This window comes from Lichenostomus cassidix, chromosome 3 (genome assembly GCF_008360975.1).
Source record: "Lichenostomus cassidix isolate B80296 chromosome 3, HeHo_3.0, whole genome shotgun sequence".
Lineage (NCBI taxonomy): Eukaryota > Metazoa > Chordata > Aves > Passeriformes > Meliphagidae > Lichenostomus > Lichenostomus cassidix.
This window is the reverse complement of record NC_139483.1, coordinates 7925366-7941907: the sequence shown is the minus strand read 5'-3', so window position 1 is coordinate 7941907 and position 16542 is coordinate 7925366. Positions and strand designations below refer to the sequence as shown.

At 42.7% G+C, this 16542-nt stretch overlaps 2 protein-coding genes across 2 annotated transcripts; one reads left to right on the top strand and one right to left on the bottom strand.

Moving 5' to 3' along the window:
- Nucleotides 1-5240: 5240 nt before the first annotated feature.
- DNAAF10 (dynein axonemal assembly factor 10) lies at nt 5241-11619 on the bottom strand. Its single transcript, XM_085054281.1, has 8 exons — nt 11428-11619; nt 10366-10466; nt 9193-9323; nt 8638-8739; nt 7949-8064; nt 7465-7599; nt 6823-6920; nt 5241-6109 (listed from the first exon to the last, which is right to left on the bottom strand). The coding sequence occupies exons 1-8, from the start codon at nt 11617-11619 to the stop codon at nt 5902-5904; spliced, it is 1083 nt and encodes a 360-aa protein (XP_084910407.1). The 3' UTR covers nt 5241-5901.
- A 77-nt stretch (nt 11620-11696) lies between these two features.
- Nucleotides 11697-16107, top strand: PNO1 (partner of NOB1 homolog). Its single transcript, XM_085054282.1, has 7 exons — nt 11697-11861; nt 11942-12091; nt 13685-13768; nt 14133-14193; nt 14671-14788; nt 15312-15382; nt 15828-16107. Exons 1-7 carry the CDS (start codon nt 11697-11699, stop codon nt 15893-15895), a joined length of 717 nt encoding a protein of 238 aa, XP_084910408.1. The 3' UTR covers nt 15896-16107.
- Nucleotides 16108-16542: the final 435 nt, after the last annotated feature.

Here is a 16542-nt window from a genome sequence, read left to right as displayed (position 1 = left end):
AACCCTCACCTGGCTTCAGCCTCCTTTCAGAGCAGTAAGGTCTCCCTTGGGCATTCTTTTCTCCAGGCTAAACAACCCCAGCTCCCTCTGCTGCTCCTCATGAGACTTGTGGTCTTCTGCTGAACACTGAGGCAAAGAGTGAGTACCTGAGCATTTACCTTCATCTTTGTCACTGTTTTCTCTGGCAGCCAATAAAGAATGGAGATTCTCCTTAGCCCTCCATTTGTTGCTAATGTGTTTACAGAAGGATTTTTTTATTGTCTGGCAGTAGTCAGGTTAAGTTCTAGCTGGGCTTTGGCCCTTCTGATTTTCTCCCTCCACAACTTCATGATATTCTTGTCCTCCTGAGTTGCCTGCCCCTTCTTCCAGAGGTCACAAACTCTTCTTTTTTCCCTGAGTTCCAGCCAACACTCTGTGTTCTGCTGCACACTCCAGGAACCTTCTCAACTGCTTCCTCTCTGCTGTATTTCCAACAGACACCTGGTAAGTAGAAGTGCCCCATGAGAACAAGGACTAGCAATTGTGAAACTCCCAGCTGCTCATAGAGTCTTTCATCTGCCTCTTCACCCTTGATGGATGATCTTTAACAGATTCCCACCAGGATATGACCTGTTGGCCTTCCCCCCTCATTTTTACTCATAAAGACTGAACCCTTCTGTCACCATCATTAAGTTCTAGACAGTCAAAACACTCCTTAACATACATTGCTACCCCAGAAGGAGGTCAGGGTGTTAAGCAGAGACTGTAAGCCTTGGTTGGCCTTTTGCATGTTGACAAGAGTGGAAAGAGCCATTGGTCTGAACCCCAATCCATACATTCTGCACAGGCTATTTTTACTGCCAGGTGGAATAGAAGAGGAAGCTTACAGGTGCCTTCACATGGTGCTGCACCTCAGCTTGGATTGACCCAGACCAACTGTTTAAGAATAGGAAGAGGACTATTGGGAAGAGATGTCCTGCTGTGATCCCCTTTCCTGTGGGATCCTGCAAAACTTCCCTGCCAATTGCCTTTTTGGTGGCTGAGAAGGAGGCAGAGTGTGGGGTCCCTACTCACTGCCCTTGAGACCCTGGATACTCCTGCAGCCATCATGCAACACTAATCCACTTCCAGTGTCCTCTGTGGGACAAGGTTGTGCAACTCCAAGGGCAGGCTGTGCTGTGGGAAGTAGGTCCTCCCAAAAAGGCCAGCAAGCAATGGGAACGTTTCACAGCCAAGGCTAGAACTGGTCAGAGCACCAAATTGCCAAATAGCTCTGGCCCAGATCCACAGAAATCCCATCTGGTCTTTCCTCTGAGCTGAACCTGCGCTGCCAGAGGCAATCCCACAGCTTCACATAGTACTTCCAAGGGATACAGCTCTTGGCTCCTGTCTGAGTCAACAGCTGCCCTTGCCCAAAGTACTGGGGCTTGGGGTTGCTACTGCAAAATACCCTGCATGCAGAAAGGCTTTAAAAACATGCTAGACATACAGACTGTGAACATTCTTTGAGGATTGCTCAGTTCTGCTCAGAGTGAATGCTACTGAAAATTCGACAGTAACAGCATCACAAGGAAGAAAATGAAGCATTAATAATGGGGGGGAAAGCACTAAATCAATGTATTTTCCTGGCACTTTGTCAATACCAACTTTAGACAACTTCATTACAGACATGAATATGCAGGCCACAAGCTTCTATCTTACAAACCAGTATAACCAAACAATCCCTGTTTGATATCAAATCTATTTGATGAGAAGAATTGAGGGAAGATGAGCTGAACTGTACTGACAAGCTGTGTCTGCTGTCTCTGAAGGTATCACTGCAGAACAGATGTCTTTCTTTTTCTGTGCAATTCCCCATCTTCCTTCTGTGTACCAGTTCCATCATGTCCCTACAAAATCAGTGGTTGTGAAAAGGCAAGAACATAGTATTATAGTTTCCCATACAGAGTTACAACTTGCCTTACATTGCTTAAAATTCAGTCTAAACTATGCCTAAGCTGTAAATTACTTTTTTTTTTTGTGATGAAAACTGTCTGTTGTATGCAAATACAATATACATGCACAGAAACCTTGGAGGGCTGTAAGCTCCAAAGACCTGTACAAATGGTGAAATTCGAAATAACTCTACTGGTGTGAAACAGAAATATAGTTAAAAATCTGGGCAACACCTATTAAAAAAAAAAAAAAAAGAAAAAGCACAAATCCAAAAAACATATAACATGTCCCTGTATTCTGGCTGCAGTCATGCTGGTAAACAGATTTTTTTCTTGCATGAGCACACAGGGATGGTTTGCACAGGAAACAAGCAATAGCTGCCAGGCAGATCCACTTGTTTAATGCAGTCACTCCAAATTGGGTAGCACATTCCATTTCCCAGCCCTGGGTGAGGCAGGGGTTTTCCAGAGCACTCCTGGCTGCTGCGTCAGAGAGCACTTGGCCTGTGCATTACATCTCAGATGCACTAGGATTTTATTTAGAACACACTTCAGCTCTGCAGGCTGCAGAGGCAAGGTGCCAGTCTCCAGCTAGAGGGGGGAAGGACTATAAATAGAACAGGCTGGGCTGCCACAGGCAGCTTTTGGTCTGCTTAAGTTTCTGGTTTAGCCTGGGAGAAGCAGAAATCCAATCTGCTGAGGAGATACTGCACAGTACCAGCAGAAACAACAGCTCTTCTCTCCAGCAAATAACTCTTTCACTTTCTTGGTACACAGGTACAGCCACTTACCTTTAATGAACAAGGACACCACCTTCCATCTCTGCTTTCCTCCAGCTCTCAGTTTTTTGCAAGCTCTTGATATGCAAACTGTCATGTGTTTTCATGAAACCAGCTATTCATGAGGGGCATACATTCCTTCATTTTCAAAACAAGAAATAAAATTAATCCCAAAATTAGGTGCACAGAGGTAACACATATTTCATATTTTCGAGACCTGTGGAGATTTAAGATTTGTTGTTTTATAGTTCTTGCTCTAAGTTGCATCCCCATCATGTAGGCACACTAGGAGATCTCCCTGGAGTTGTTTCAATAAATAAGGGACATTTTTGGTTCAGGACAAGTACATAAAAATAACACCAAGAGCCCAGTCCTGTGCTCAGGAGATTTTTGTTTTCCCCCACATGTACCTACACTGAGAGCTTCTTCTTCCCTTACTCTGTGCTTGACTCAGAGTTACTGTTAAAGACAGAAACTGTATTTCCACCAAGTTCCACTGCCTTTCACACCTTTCAGTGAGAATATTCTATTTACAGCACAAAGCTAATGGAAGCCATCTTTGAACAGTGCATTTTAGACTCAAAGCTCTTGAATTCCTTGAACTCCACAGCCCCAAAGCAAGCTGCAGCCAGGACTGCAGAGTAATGGTTCCCCCTATTCCCTCCCACTGGAATGCACCCAAAGAGGGACAACATTTAAAACAATTTCAGAATACTCTCTCTACATTATGCCATGCACAAAAGCAGATGGGATTACTTGGGTCAAAAAAATCATACACTAAATATGATTTATACTAAATATAAAGCTTGTCTCCAAAACAGCACTGACTGACAGTATACAGGCAAATTTGCATGCCATTTCTCTTCTAAGTTGTGATTTAGCTAAACTCAGTATCACCTTTCTGACACAAGCTGTTATTTGGAGGGGAAACATTTCTAGATTTTGGGCAGCTATAATTCCCTACTGAAGCAGTGAGATTGGAGCAGTAGCACAGAAGTGTATCAAGGTCCAGTTTCAAACCATCAGCACATTCAGACCTTTCAGACCTGCCTCACCCTCTAGCACATGGCTTGCTGCAATAGAGAACTCATCAGTCCCCAGCAAACTGGAGAGGCAGACAGAATTTGTCAGATATCATTTCCTCAATCTGAAGTCTGAAAAACAGCTTCTCAGCAAATGGCCACAAAGGGCTTTTCTGTTGTTAACATGGACAGAGCAAACATTTTCCCTCACAATCTGGGTTCAGAAAACATTACTTTTATCTGAAACTCGCACACGCAAATAAGCTGAAAGCTAGTATCAGACGAAGTGACAAATGAAATAATTACATTTGAAAATTCTCACCATACCTCCATAAATAGAGGACAGTTACCAGCTGTGCCTCCTAAGAAGAACTGGCAGCAGCATACACTGGTAAAATCAGAAGAGAAACACACTGCAGAGAGAGAACAGGGAGTTACAAAGAGAAGTTCAAGTGAAACTACAGTTACAAAGCTTCTCTGTCACACTGAGTTTTGAAGAAATACAGAATCCATAAAAAGAAAAAAAGATAGTACTTTTGATACCTTATGTTTTCTCAATGAAGGTAGGCTTGAGCAACTTTTGCTGTAAAACGAGTGAAGTTTAATCCAAGTACTGCACAGTGGTCTTGTAAATCTATACATTACTTCTCTAAATTTCTGGATATTTGAATAATATACTTTGTTCATATTAAGAAAACACTGTCAGAGACTGAAATAGTTCATGCCTCAAACGTTGATGTAAGTTTTGCTCATTATGACAAAAACTGTAAAAAGAAGCTACAATCAAAGCCTCCCTGAAGATACCTGACTGGGACTTTGCACTGAGAGTCAAACTGCTGAGATTAGATGAAGGGCAACCTATTGTTCAGTCTTCTCAGGCTGAGGGAAAGGAATGCATCCACAAAGGCCAAAGCCACCAGCTGTGCTGAGAATCATCCCTAGCTCAGTTTGGGGAGGAGGAGGTTTGGGGTGCATGGTGTAACCTCTGGTCAGATGCAATAAACACCAATCCTCTGGTTACACAAACTGTCCAGCTGTGGAGCCCCCAACCCCACAAGCCACATCCACGGGACTTTCACATGAGAGGCAGCTCAGGGGGAGTCACAATCCATCAAAGACCCCCCAAATGCTAGGCCTGGCACCACAGAACTGCAGGTGATGCAAGCAGACTCTGCTGCTAGAGACTGCCCCTCCCCTGGGGGGACATGCCTCGACATTGCCCCTGGCCTCAGTGTATATTAACCCATGGCATTCTGTGCTTTTGAGGGGATCATCACCACCAAGACCAGCTGGAGAGCATCAACACAACATTGTTGGGATCCATGGATGGTGATATTTTCTTTATTCTGTCTCTGTCACCCCCTTTCTGTCCCCCCCACCTCTTTTCCTACTTCTCCCTTTCTCTCTTTTCCTCTCTCTCTCTCATATTTACTATCAAATAAAACCCACACTATTGACTGACATATGGTCTCGTTTGCGTCTTAATTCGGGCAGAGGTATTTCTAGGAACCTTAATAATCACAAACTTTAATCATAACAAACACTACATATAATTTTATTTGTACAATATCAAGTTGAAAACAGATATAAAAATAACTAAACATATAAACTTGTTCAGCAACCCAACTAAAATAATAAACCAGTGCATTTTGCTTAATAGTTTAACTTCAATATGATCTTCAGCAAAAACCTTACTCCATTAAACCGGAATATTTCAGCCTTTGTTATCATTTATCTATCATATTAAAAAATCCTAATTCACTTTAACAAACATTCTAATTAATACATCCAGTAACACAAGGAGTTTCTGCAGTAGTTCCCACTGCACATGGACAATACTATATGTGAAAAAACCAAACCATTTAACAAGTGTGAAGGGATTTACACTATGAATAAACTGAACACAAGTGAACTCTGAAATTACAGAGCTGTGCTAACACAAAGGCACATCTTATTTTAAGTGTAAATTCACATCTCTAGAAGGTCTTTTGTGCCCAGGCAACTTTAAGTCATCACAGCATAATCAGCCAAACAACTCTAACTGCATGTATCTTAACTTTCAATAGAAAGATCTGGCTTCTACTTCTTTAATCCAGTTTTATTAAGAAAGAAATTAAATTAGAAACAGAAGGGCTCCCCCTCCCATATTTACAGAGTGCTTTCTCATCAGAAATTCTAGTTTTCTTGTCAAATTTTGTTAAGCTTTGTAACTATCAGCACCCTCACAGTTTGGTCAAAGGCCCCACAAACACAAAGTCCCTTTTTGTCAGGGCTCCAGTCCAGGCTAGAGATGGGCTGTGTTGACAGAGTCACATTCTGCAAGAGACTGACAGACCCTGCCACCCCCATCTCAGATCCCTCAGAATCCTTCTTCGAGCGCTGGGCTGGGTACTCACTGCCAGGGAGAGAAGGAAAACAGAAACAAGTGCTTAGAATTTATTGACACAAACACATCATCATCCTCTTGATTTCCTCCTCTTATAGATAAGGCAGATAAATGTCTTAAGAGTAATGAAGAATCATATCCAGCTATATCTACACTGCATACTTTAGTAGACATTTCATAACAGATAAAAGGAGGTAGGAAATTTTGAATCTTGACACCTCTCTCCTTTTTAAAAGCTCTTCATTTTTTAACTGGTTGGCTTTGGGCACAGGCAGAAAAATTCCATCATAACTATCCTTCTGAAACTTAATGCACCTACTTGCATTTAGGACAATTGAATTATTTTTCCAAGTAATGTAAGAAGATGTAAACATAAGAATCATTAAAAGTCAAGGCTTTCAGTATTCCTCCCAAGTGTAACTGCTACCATATGAGAATTTTAAGAAACCCATTTTTTTCCATTCATCTCCTTCTTAACCAAGGATATAATCAGATTTTCATTACATTAAGACAACAAGGGCAAAATTCACCTGTGCTGCCACATTCTCTTAGGAATTAATTTAAGATTCCAGTACTGACACTGAAATCATCCTTTCTATTGCATTTGTAAGGAATAATTCTGAGGTTGGAAGCAGGACCCCACTGAGCATTTTCAGAGAGGTTCTTTCTTAAAACATAAAATGGTTGGTTTCTTACTGCTGGCTGGAGAAGTGATCACTTACTATTTCCAGAGATGAAGACTCCCAGATCCTCCACTCGTCATAAATATATCTCTGTTCTGTGGCAGGTGCCGAACCTGCCAAATGGTCGATTTTTGTGCCTAATTAAAAAAAAAAAATCAGCATTGTAAAGAAGTCATTTAGGGATAAACTTCATAGGAAAGTGCATATCTGTCTGCAGATGTCCACAAGGAAAAGCTTAAATGTACTAAATGAACAAAAAAAAAAAATCTGTTTTCACATTTTGATTATTACAAACACTAATTCAGTAAAAAAGGTCTTTGATTCAGAACAAAGTACCTCCAAAGCTTTGTCTGCTTTGAATGATAATATGGAAAATACTGAGAAATACTAAGTTGAAACTCTGCTTTTTCTAAAAAAAAAAGGCAGTCCTAAAGAACTTCACCGCAAAAGTGCTTTTTCTTGAATTACCACCAGATTTTGTTCACAAAAAAAAAAACCCCAAAAAACAAATAAACCAAAAAAACCAATCAAAAAAACCCAAACCACACACACAAAAAACTGCAAAAAACGTTTTATAAAGTAACCTAGGCATTCATTACCTATTTGTAATAAATAGGTAATTTGACAGCATGAGTTTAGAAAGTTTGTCTCTTATAAAAAACATTCTCAGTCTCCCCATACCTTCTCTGAAACAGAAGCAAAACCTTTGGTTGGATGCTGAGTTCTCATATCAAAAACATGGAATTTTCCCTCAAGTGATGTGGCCACCAGCTTATTCATATTTATATCTTTTCTGTCAAACTCCACACTGCAAACCTGGAAATAGAACAAGATATATTCAGTCTTGTAATTTAGCCACTGTTTAAAAAATGGGTGTTTTGTGATTTGTAAATATGTATTTATCATTGGTTTTCTCCACAATGACATCATCACCAAATTGGAAATAAACAAGTTCATCTGAAAACATGAATCCACTGAAAAATACCCCATCCTGCCCTGATCAGAATGTGAGGGGAACAATTTGCTAAACTTAAAAGAAAAATTAATCCTTGGTATAATCGCAGCAAAAATGTCTTCTGGGTAAATTTTCACACAGACAGAGTCCTTTTAATTTTTCCATCCTGCATAGGAGCTGGAATGAAAAATGCCTTTATGGTTTCCTTACCCCATTCTTAATGTTGGTCTCCCATCGCAGTGACATGCTTTTTAAGTCAAACAATTTAATGTCCCCATTGTCATATCCAGCACACACAACACGTTCTTCTTGATTGTAAGCATTGCCTGGACACAGAGAGAGAATTCATCAGAAAACACAAAACCTCTCTAGCCTGTAAATTTCAGAAGTCCCAGGCGTGCAGTTCAACTTGTATTTATACAACAACAATGAGAAGTTACTGTTGGGATATTAGGATTTGGTGAACCAGATGGTTTTCAAACCTGAAGGGTCTAGAAAAATCTTGTGTAGGACACAAGCAGCTTGTTTTCTCCAAAGAAAAATGCAGAGCTCACATCAAGCATTGCTGGTTTATTTAATTAGCTCCTAAGCTTCAAGGATCTTCTCTTAAGACTTTAATAACTTAGGTTGTAAAAGACCTTTAAGATGATGGAGTCCAACTACAAATGGTGACCAAAAGTGGTTAGAGAATGAGTCCAAAACCCAACTATCACAAACCCAAAAAACTGGCTTATTTTTAGAGTAATAAAACACACATAAATTTAACAGTGTAGAAAAGCAAAGCCTGCTACTTATGCATCCATACAAAATAAAATATTCCATAACATCTTGAAATCCATTGATAATCATCGAAGCACAATCATATTAGAGGGAAGAATGGTCATAATCTGATCAATTACCAAATGCCACAGTCCAGCAGTCTCTTTTGCTCTCCCCCTGCACAGGTTCCATATTAGCCACAGGAGTGTCTTTCTGCCTTGGGTCCCACACCTTCACAGTTCCTGGGAGAGAAACACAATAGATTTTGTGTCAGGAATACTGTCATGTTGTGTTCACCTTCCCAGGAAAGCCCTTTGCTGTTCATCCTGATCATTCAAAAGACAGGAGCAACTCATTCAATTCTAGAAAGCCTGACTGTGCTTAGTGGATATAAGAAAGAACCACAAAACCGAACAGAAATAGAGTGAAAGCATTTGTTAAGGATGTATTTTCTCTAGCCGGTATTTTGCATTTATTCTGCTTTGTATTCCTTCATGCCCAGTGGCAACAGTATCTTTTGCTACTGTGGCTTCTAGAAGAATTAGAAAATCGGTCCCAAGCAAGATTCAAAAGACAAGTGTACAAAGAACTAGTTGCAATGGCTTGTAACTAGTTCAGATGGCAGACTGTGCCCTGCCATCAAGAGCTCGCAGGCTCAGAGGAACTGGGAGGACTTGCAGAGTTCACTAACTCACCATCTCGACTGCCAGTCACAATTTCTGGTGCACCTTCCCCAATTCCTAAGCCACCTACACCATCTATACTGTTTATGATTTCCTTATGACCTTTCACAGAATACACTGGTATTTCAGGAGCTTCTAAATTCCTAGGCAAGAAAGAAAAAGAACAGAAAACATGGCACATTTCCTTGACACTCAGGATTTGTACAAAAATGAAAGGAAATTTGAGCACAAATCATAAAAGCTCAGATTAATGGTGAGAACAAATATGGATATCACCCCTAAGAATCATGAATATTTGTTTGATTCCTTTTTTGGCTACTGCTTTGGACTGGTCCAAAAGGCTTTGCTCGGTTCTGGACCTCCTTGTTTGTAAAGACAGTTGTGGGATTCACCACAGCAACTGTTCAGGCCCAGTTTTTATGCTGGGCTCAAAAATTAATCACACTACAGATCAAAACAGTGCAATTAGCTTTACTTCAAGTAAGTCTATAAAACAACTTGATTCACTGATCATCACTTAGCTCTGACTATTGCTCTTTAACTTCAGGTGAATATTGCATCCAGCCATGAGTTTCATGTTTCCTTCCCACTGATTCCCATTCTTTGAGAATCCTTCAGAATTCTAATTTGCTTTTCAACTACTGACTGTTCCATGTCATTCTTTCTATTCCAACAAGAACCAGTAGTTCTTTGACACAGGGCAATATAATAATAATGATAATAAACAACCCCCTTTTGATGCTACTACTTTATTTGATAATCAGTTCACCCAGAAATTAATTACACAAATAATTCAGGGACCTGAAGGAAACATTTGAAACTTCAAGATTAAAAGTATATATTTAATCTAAGCAAGAAATTTAGCTAGAAAACAACCTCTTGTTTGTAGTCATGCAACCATTCAAAAGCCTCTTTACAGAGGACAACCTCACAGAAATTTAACAGGTCTTTGTAGCTGCACAGAGGACATGAGAGTGAAACAGCACTGAATTAAACACTGCGCAGAATTCACATAATTCTTACAAAAGGCATGGTCCAAAGACAGTAGCCAGCAAAGCTTGCAGTGGGTCCCAACCAAGGGCAGCATGGAGAGCATCTCATGCAAAAGCCACGTACAAAAACCTCTGTTCAGACAGACAGACACAACATTGAGTAAAAAAGCTTCCAGAGAATATCTGTGCTTACCATATGTTAAGGTTCCCATCAAAATCTCCCGTGGCTAAGTACCTCTGCTGCAGGGATGTAGCACCAAAAGTTCCACATTTTATAGGTTTGGGCTTTTCGATCTTTTAAAGGAAGGAAATGTCTGTGTCAGCAGAAGGAAAAGGGAAAAACGCCCTCAGGCCATGCAGTGCTCGGGAGTGCACAGGGGCAGCTGTCAGTGAGAGACACATGGGGTATTTGGGGCAAAATACTAACAAAATACTACTGAAGGCAAGCTACACTTTGAGTTTAGTCCTTGTGCACAGAAAAGCACAGGGTCCCGTTTACTTAAATCTTAAAGATTTAAAGATCTTAAAGAAAAGCACTCTGCTTGAGGCCTAGTGTGGCCTGGTGCACCTGAGGCACTGCTGCCCCTCACAGCAAACACACCTCAAGGGGCAGCCTGAGGGGAAAACAAACAAAAAAGCAAATAGCCAACCAACCAAAAACACTCCAGAAAACAATGAAAACCCAAACAACCAAGCAACCAAAAACCCAAACAAAAACAACCACCCAAACACAACCAGACACTGATAAAGCAACACATGAAAACAACCCACGAAACATGGCAGCAAACAGAACCACAGAATCATAGAATCACAGACTGAAATAGGTTGGAAAAGAGCTCTGAGATCATCGAGTCCCACCTATGACCAAACACCACCGTGTCAGTCAGACCATGGCACTGAGTGCCACATCCAGCCGTTCTTTAAACACCGCCAGGGACAGTGACTCCAGCACCTCCCTGGGCAGCCCATTCCAATGTCTAATCATCTGTTCTGCAAGGAAACTTCTCCTAATGTCCAACCCAACCCTCCCCTGGCGCAGCGTAAGTCTGTGTCTACTTGTCCTGTCCCTGTTGCCTGGGAGAAGAGCCAGACCCCACCCGGCTGCAGCCTCCTTTCAGGGAGCTGTAGAGAGCGACAGGTCACCCCTTACCGAGCACCGGCACGGTATCACGGGACCATCACATTCAGCAGGCAAGCCAGCCCTGTTGCCACGCCCTGGCTGTGGCCAAGCCGCTGCCGGGAGCAGCGCGCTCACCTCCCGCAGCAGCTCCAGGCGCGCTCCGTGCAGCTCGTAGAGCTGGGCGATGCCGGTGCCGCGGGCGGCGCTGCCCAGGCACAGCAGCCGGGCGCTGCGGGGCACCCACTTGCAGTCGAACACGGTGTAGCTCAGCGCCTGCTGGACGTGCAGCACCACCTGCGGCCGCTCCGAGCCCAGGGCCGCCGACATGCCGCCCCGCTGAGCCCGGCGGATGTCGGCAGCCCGGCCCGCCCCTTCCGGCGGCACACGTGTGTTCCGCGGCGGACATGGAGGGCGAGGCGGCGGATGGCTTCACCAGCGTGCAGTCCCGGCGGAGCCGCAGGAAGCGGCGGGCGGGCGGCGGGGAGCCGGCGGGAGCGGCGATGGACACCTCGGAGCCGCGGCCCAGCAAGCGGCCCGCCTTCCCGCCCGTGGCCGCCGAGGCGCTGGGGGTACGCGGGGCGCCGGGAAAATGCCGGCCGCGGCTCCCGGCCGGCCCGAGCCTCACCTGTCTGTCTGTCCCCATCGGCAGGTCGGGAAAGGCGAGCTGAGGAAGATCCCCGTGCCGGCCAACAGGTACACGCCGCTCAAGGAGAACTGGATGAAGATATTCACGCCCATCGTGGAGCATCTGCAGCTTCAGATCCGGTTCAACTTGAAAACGAGGAATGTCGAGATCAAGGTAAGGGGAGCAACTTCTCCTGCCTTCCCCGCTGGCTGGAAGAGAAGTTGTGTGCAGAGCAGACCTCACTGCACCTTCCAGGATCTGCAGGGGCCCAAGGAAGCCAGAGAGGGACTCTGTCAGGAACTGTAGTGACAGCACAAGGAGTAATGCGTACAAATTAAAAGAGGGGAAATTTGGTTTGGATGTTAGGAAGAATTTTTTTTACCGTGAGAGCGTGGTGGGACACTGGCATAGGTTGCCCAGGGATGCCCCAACGCTGGCAGTGTTCAAAGCCAGGCTGGATAAGGCCTTGAGCAGCCTGGTTTAGTGAGAAGTGTCCCTGCCCAGGGAAGGGGGGCTGGGACTGCATGATCTTATGGTCTATTCCAACCCCTGACCAGTCTGTGGTTCTGCCTCCTGAAAAGCAGGGCATCTCCCCATGGCTGCTTTTGGTCCACAGATTAAACACTAGAGAAGTAAATCCCATAATAATGCTTGGAAAAAGAGGCTGTGTTATCACCTCACTGGGGATCAAATCTGCCAGTTACTGCTTCAAACAAGAAGTTACTGCAAGTAAAATCCAAAAAGATAAATGTGTTCCAGGAGGAGCCAGCAGAAGCTGGGGGAGTGTTCCATTTCTGTAGGAGAAAATTATGTACTGTAGCATTCAGGAAGAATTTTCATCCATGGCTTAGATACAATTTTGTAATTCAATGTTTTCCAGCTATTTAAGGCTACTAAATATTTACCTGACAGTAAGTGAAAAGTATCTTTTATGGGGCACTGAATCTTCTAATGCCTTTGTTTGTGGCATATGGTAAAGGCCCATAGTTTAATAGCATGTGATTTTCTTTAATGGATTGCACTAGAATACCTTAGGACACAGATGCCAATATACACCTGTAAACATCTATAAGGCTCATTCTTCAGCCTTACTGCCCGTCAAGAATGTTCACACTAGGAGTTTTTAAGGGCATATCCAAAGCTTTGACACACAACTCACTGTATTAGCAATATTGACATATGAGATCTTCCCATGTAATAGTGAAAATACAGATGACAACAGGAATTTTGCTCCCTAACCATGAAATGTTATCGTAAGTTTGATGGCAGGAACTGGAGGAAAGGTGACGGTTTTATCCCTTATTTACACTTCCTAGAAATAACTGGAGGGGAAAGGTAGGGAGGAGCAGGAACTCCTGAGTTTCACTCACCAACTGTGCAGGAGAAAAACCTGGCATTTTAACACCACTTTTTGATATGAAATGATGTCTGGTGAACAGCAAGGTAGTTTTGTTCTTAATCAAAGTGATTCCATTTTGCCCATATCCATCATGAATATAAAACTTTGAAATTAGTTTCATTCACCTGCTAAGGCATCTTCGGAATACTCTCCTGCCATTATCATCCTTCTCTTTTTTATGCTGCTTACTGTTGCGGTTTAGTTTGTGTTGGTTTTGGGTTTTCTCCACCAAAAGAGTTCTCCTCAGTCAGTGATGGCGTGGATTTTCAGCAGCTTCTCTCTTCTTTCCCCTCCAAGCACAGGCTGATTTTTTAAGTCCTGATCCCAGCTTGCCTGGTCTTAATTTGCAAACATAACTTGTCTTGCAGACTTGTAAAGAGACAAAGGATCTCAGCGCTCTGACGAAAGCAGCTGATTTTGTGAAAGCCTTTATACTTGGGTTTCAAGTAGAGGTGAGTCTCCCAACGGCCCAGTTGTGAGATTGCTCCAGTTTGCTGACCTGTCCCTGGCCTATCTGCAAATTATAGTAAGAAATTATAGTAAGAAATAAAGAAAAATCCTTAGGTGCTTTTCCAGAAATAAGTGTTTGAAATTGTGATTGGAGTAGAGATCCACTAGTGGGGCTGGGCTGAATGCAGGGGCATCCAAGCATGTGTAGAGCTCTCTAGATGGAAATAGTTATATTGCTGGTGAAAAAAGTGAATTTAACTTCAAATGTTATTTGATAGGTTGTATGTATAAAGAGAACATCAGCTTTCAACTGTGTGGTACTGGAACAAAATAACTTTGCTGATAACAGATCTCCTGCTCTTTTAGGATGCCCTTGCTCTCATCAGATTAGATGATCTTTTTCTAGAGTCATTTGAAGTTACAGATGGTGAGTATTTTCTGCTGCAGCATTCAAGAAGTTGTGCATGTGTCCTGCAAGTATGTTTTTTATTTACCCTGCTCCACTTGTAGTGCTTGCCCTCAAGGATCAGGAAAGCCAGGAACATCTTATTTTATGTATTACTGGGACTCCTTGGAGTCCCTTATAGAGCAGGATCTAAACCTGATCTACTTCATTTCTACCAGTGTTACCTTGGTTCACTTGGACTCCATTTCCTCCATCTGAAGTGCAATGCCTTTGTCTGCAGTTCTGCAGGAGACTTTTGGGTGCCAGAAACCCTTTGTCAGCACTGGATGCAGCGTGCACTGCTAGTCAAAAAAAGCTGAAATCCAGATAATATGCGTTCACCAGTGAAGATGCTTTCATAGTACTTGGCATGAGTTGTTTCCAGCAACCTGACCAAGGGAAGCATTAACAGGGATACACATCACTGCTGTTACTCTGGGCATGTTCTTCTCATTTCAGTCAAACCTCTGAAAGGAGATCATCTGTCAAGAGCAATAGGGAGAATAGCGGGGAAAGGTGGAAAAACCAAATTCACCATAGAAAACGTAACCAGGACACGCATTGTTCTTGCTGACACGTAAGTACAGACTGGCTTCCTCCTTGGCAAAAAGCACAACCCCTCAGCTAATCCATGGCCTCTGCCAGGAACAAAGATAACTTGATTTTTATGAATCTGATGTAGAGCAGCAGTAACAAAAAATACCTAAGTGCTATTTTTAATGAACACAAGTTATCTGTCCTTCTGTTATGAGAATGAAAGTGTCACCAGCACACCTAGAATTCGGTCACTCTCCACAGCTAAGAATTCCCTCTTCTGAATAATCAAAGTGGAACTCACCAACCCAGCAATGTTTTCTTCCAGAAGCTGCTGCACTGTTAAATTTGCAAATGGTAAATCTATTTTGAAAGGATTTAGAAGAACACAGGTCTTATGTTGTAGGTTTTGTGGGTTTCAGTTGGGGTTTTTTTTATTTACAAGTGTAGAAAAGTAACTAGTGCATTAACACAAAATTCCACATTCATCTCTAACCTCCCACTCTATTAACTGTGTAATCACATAAGTAACTTTCCATTAACTACTGCTACTTTGCTTTTTACAGAAAAGTTCATATTTTGGGATCTTTTCAGAATATTAAAATGGCACGAACAGCAATTTGCAATCTAATTTTAGGTAAGTCCTGTTACCTAATCTTCACTACATAGAGATCTTGCAGTTGGAGAAACTGCTTTGTGGCTCTCACCTTCTTCCCTGGCCTGTCCAACACATACCTTTGGAGCAGGTAGCTTGCTGGCTTGTTGCTTTTAAAGAGAAAAATTTGAGAAGTAGGGAATCCAGGGCTTGCTTTCCCAGTCCAAAACCCTCACTACGTTGCAGGAAGATGTTCTGCTTTTTGAGTTAGCTGAAGTATTCCCCTAAGGGGTCTTGAAAGCCAAAGGGGGAAGCCGACTCTGAAAGCAGTTCAGCTCTGCACTTGAAGTAAGACAGGGTGACTGACCTTGACCATCCTTCTCACCCTTTGGCTTAGTTCCACTTTTAACACAGGTGGGAATGCAACACATCCATTTTTGGGACAGATTAGCTCATTTGCTGACTGGATTTATGCCTTCTCCTGCAGGAAGTCCTCCATCCAAAGTTTATGGCAACATTAGGGCAGTGGCCAGCAGAGCAGCTGAGAGGTTCTGAGCTGCACCACCGAGGACTGGGACTGGAAGTCCAGGTTCCTGGACACACACGAGGCCTGGAGCTACAGAAGCCATCAGTTTTCTCCTGGATTTGGAAGCCCAGAAGAAAAACAGGACTGTTTGTGCAGTCAGACTGCCTTTGGACAAGTGGTCTGATTTGAACATACCTAATATTTCTGTACAGTCATTAAAAGGTATTTTAAATTATGTCTATATCAGCAGTACATGATTTTACTTGAACAGCCTCAAACAAAAACCTGCTTCATTACGGATTTTCTCAGCATCTGACTTTTAAGAGGCTGCTGTCAGAACTTCAGAAAGCCTTGGAGTTTAATGTTTTGAGCCTAAAGGAACTGGCAGAGTTATGCATTTCTAACCACACATCATGGTTTAGTATCTTTGTGAAAAAAGGAAGAGTCAACTGTAATGCAGAGTTCAATGGCAGGCTTGGTGTCCTCTGCTGCTGCTGCTGGAACAGTGTATCACATGAATAGAGTAAGACAAAGGGTAAATAACATTTGAACATAATCCCGAATCTGGGCGTATATAGATTTGTTCAGTCCTAAAAATGATCTGCAAGGATAGCCTAGTGAAGCCAAGAGCCACCAGGTTAAGTACTTTCCAGTGTTACCAGAGCACAAACAACTC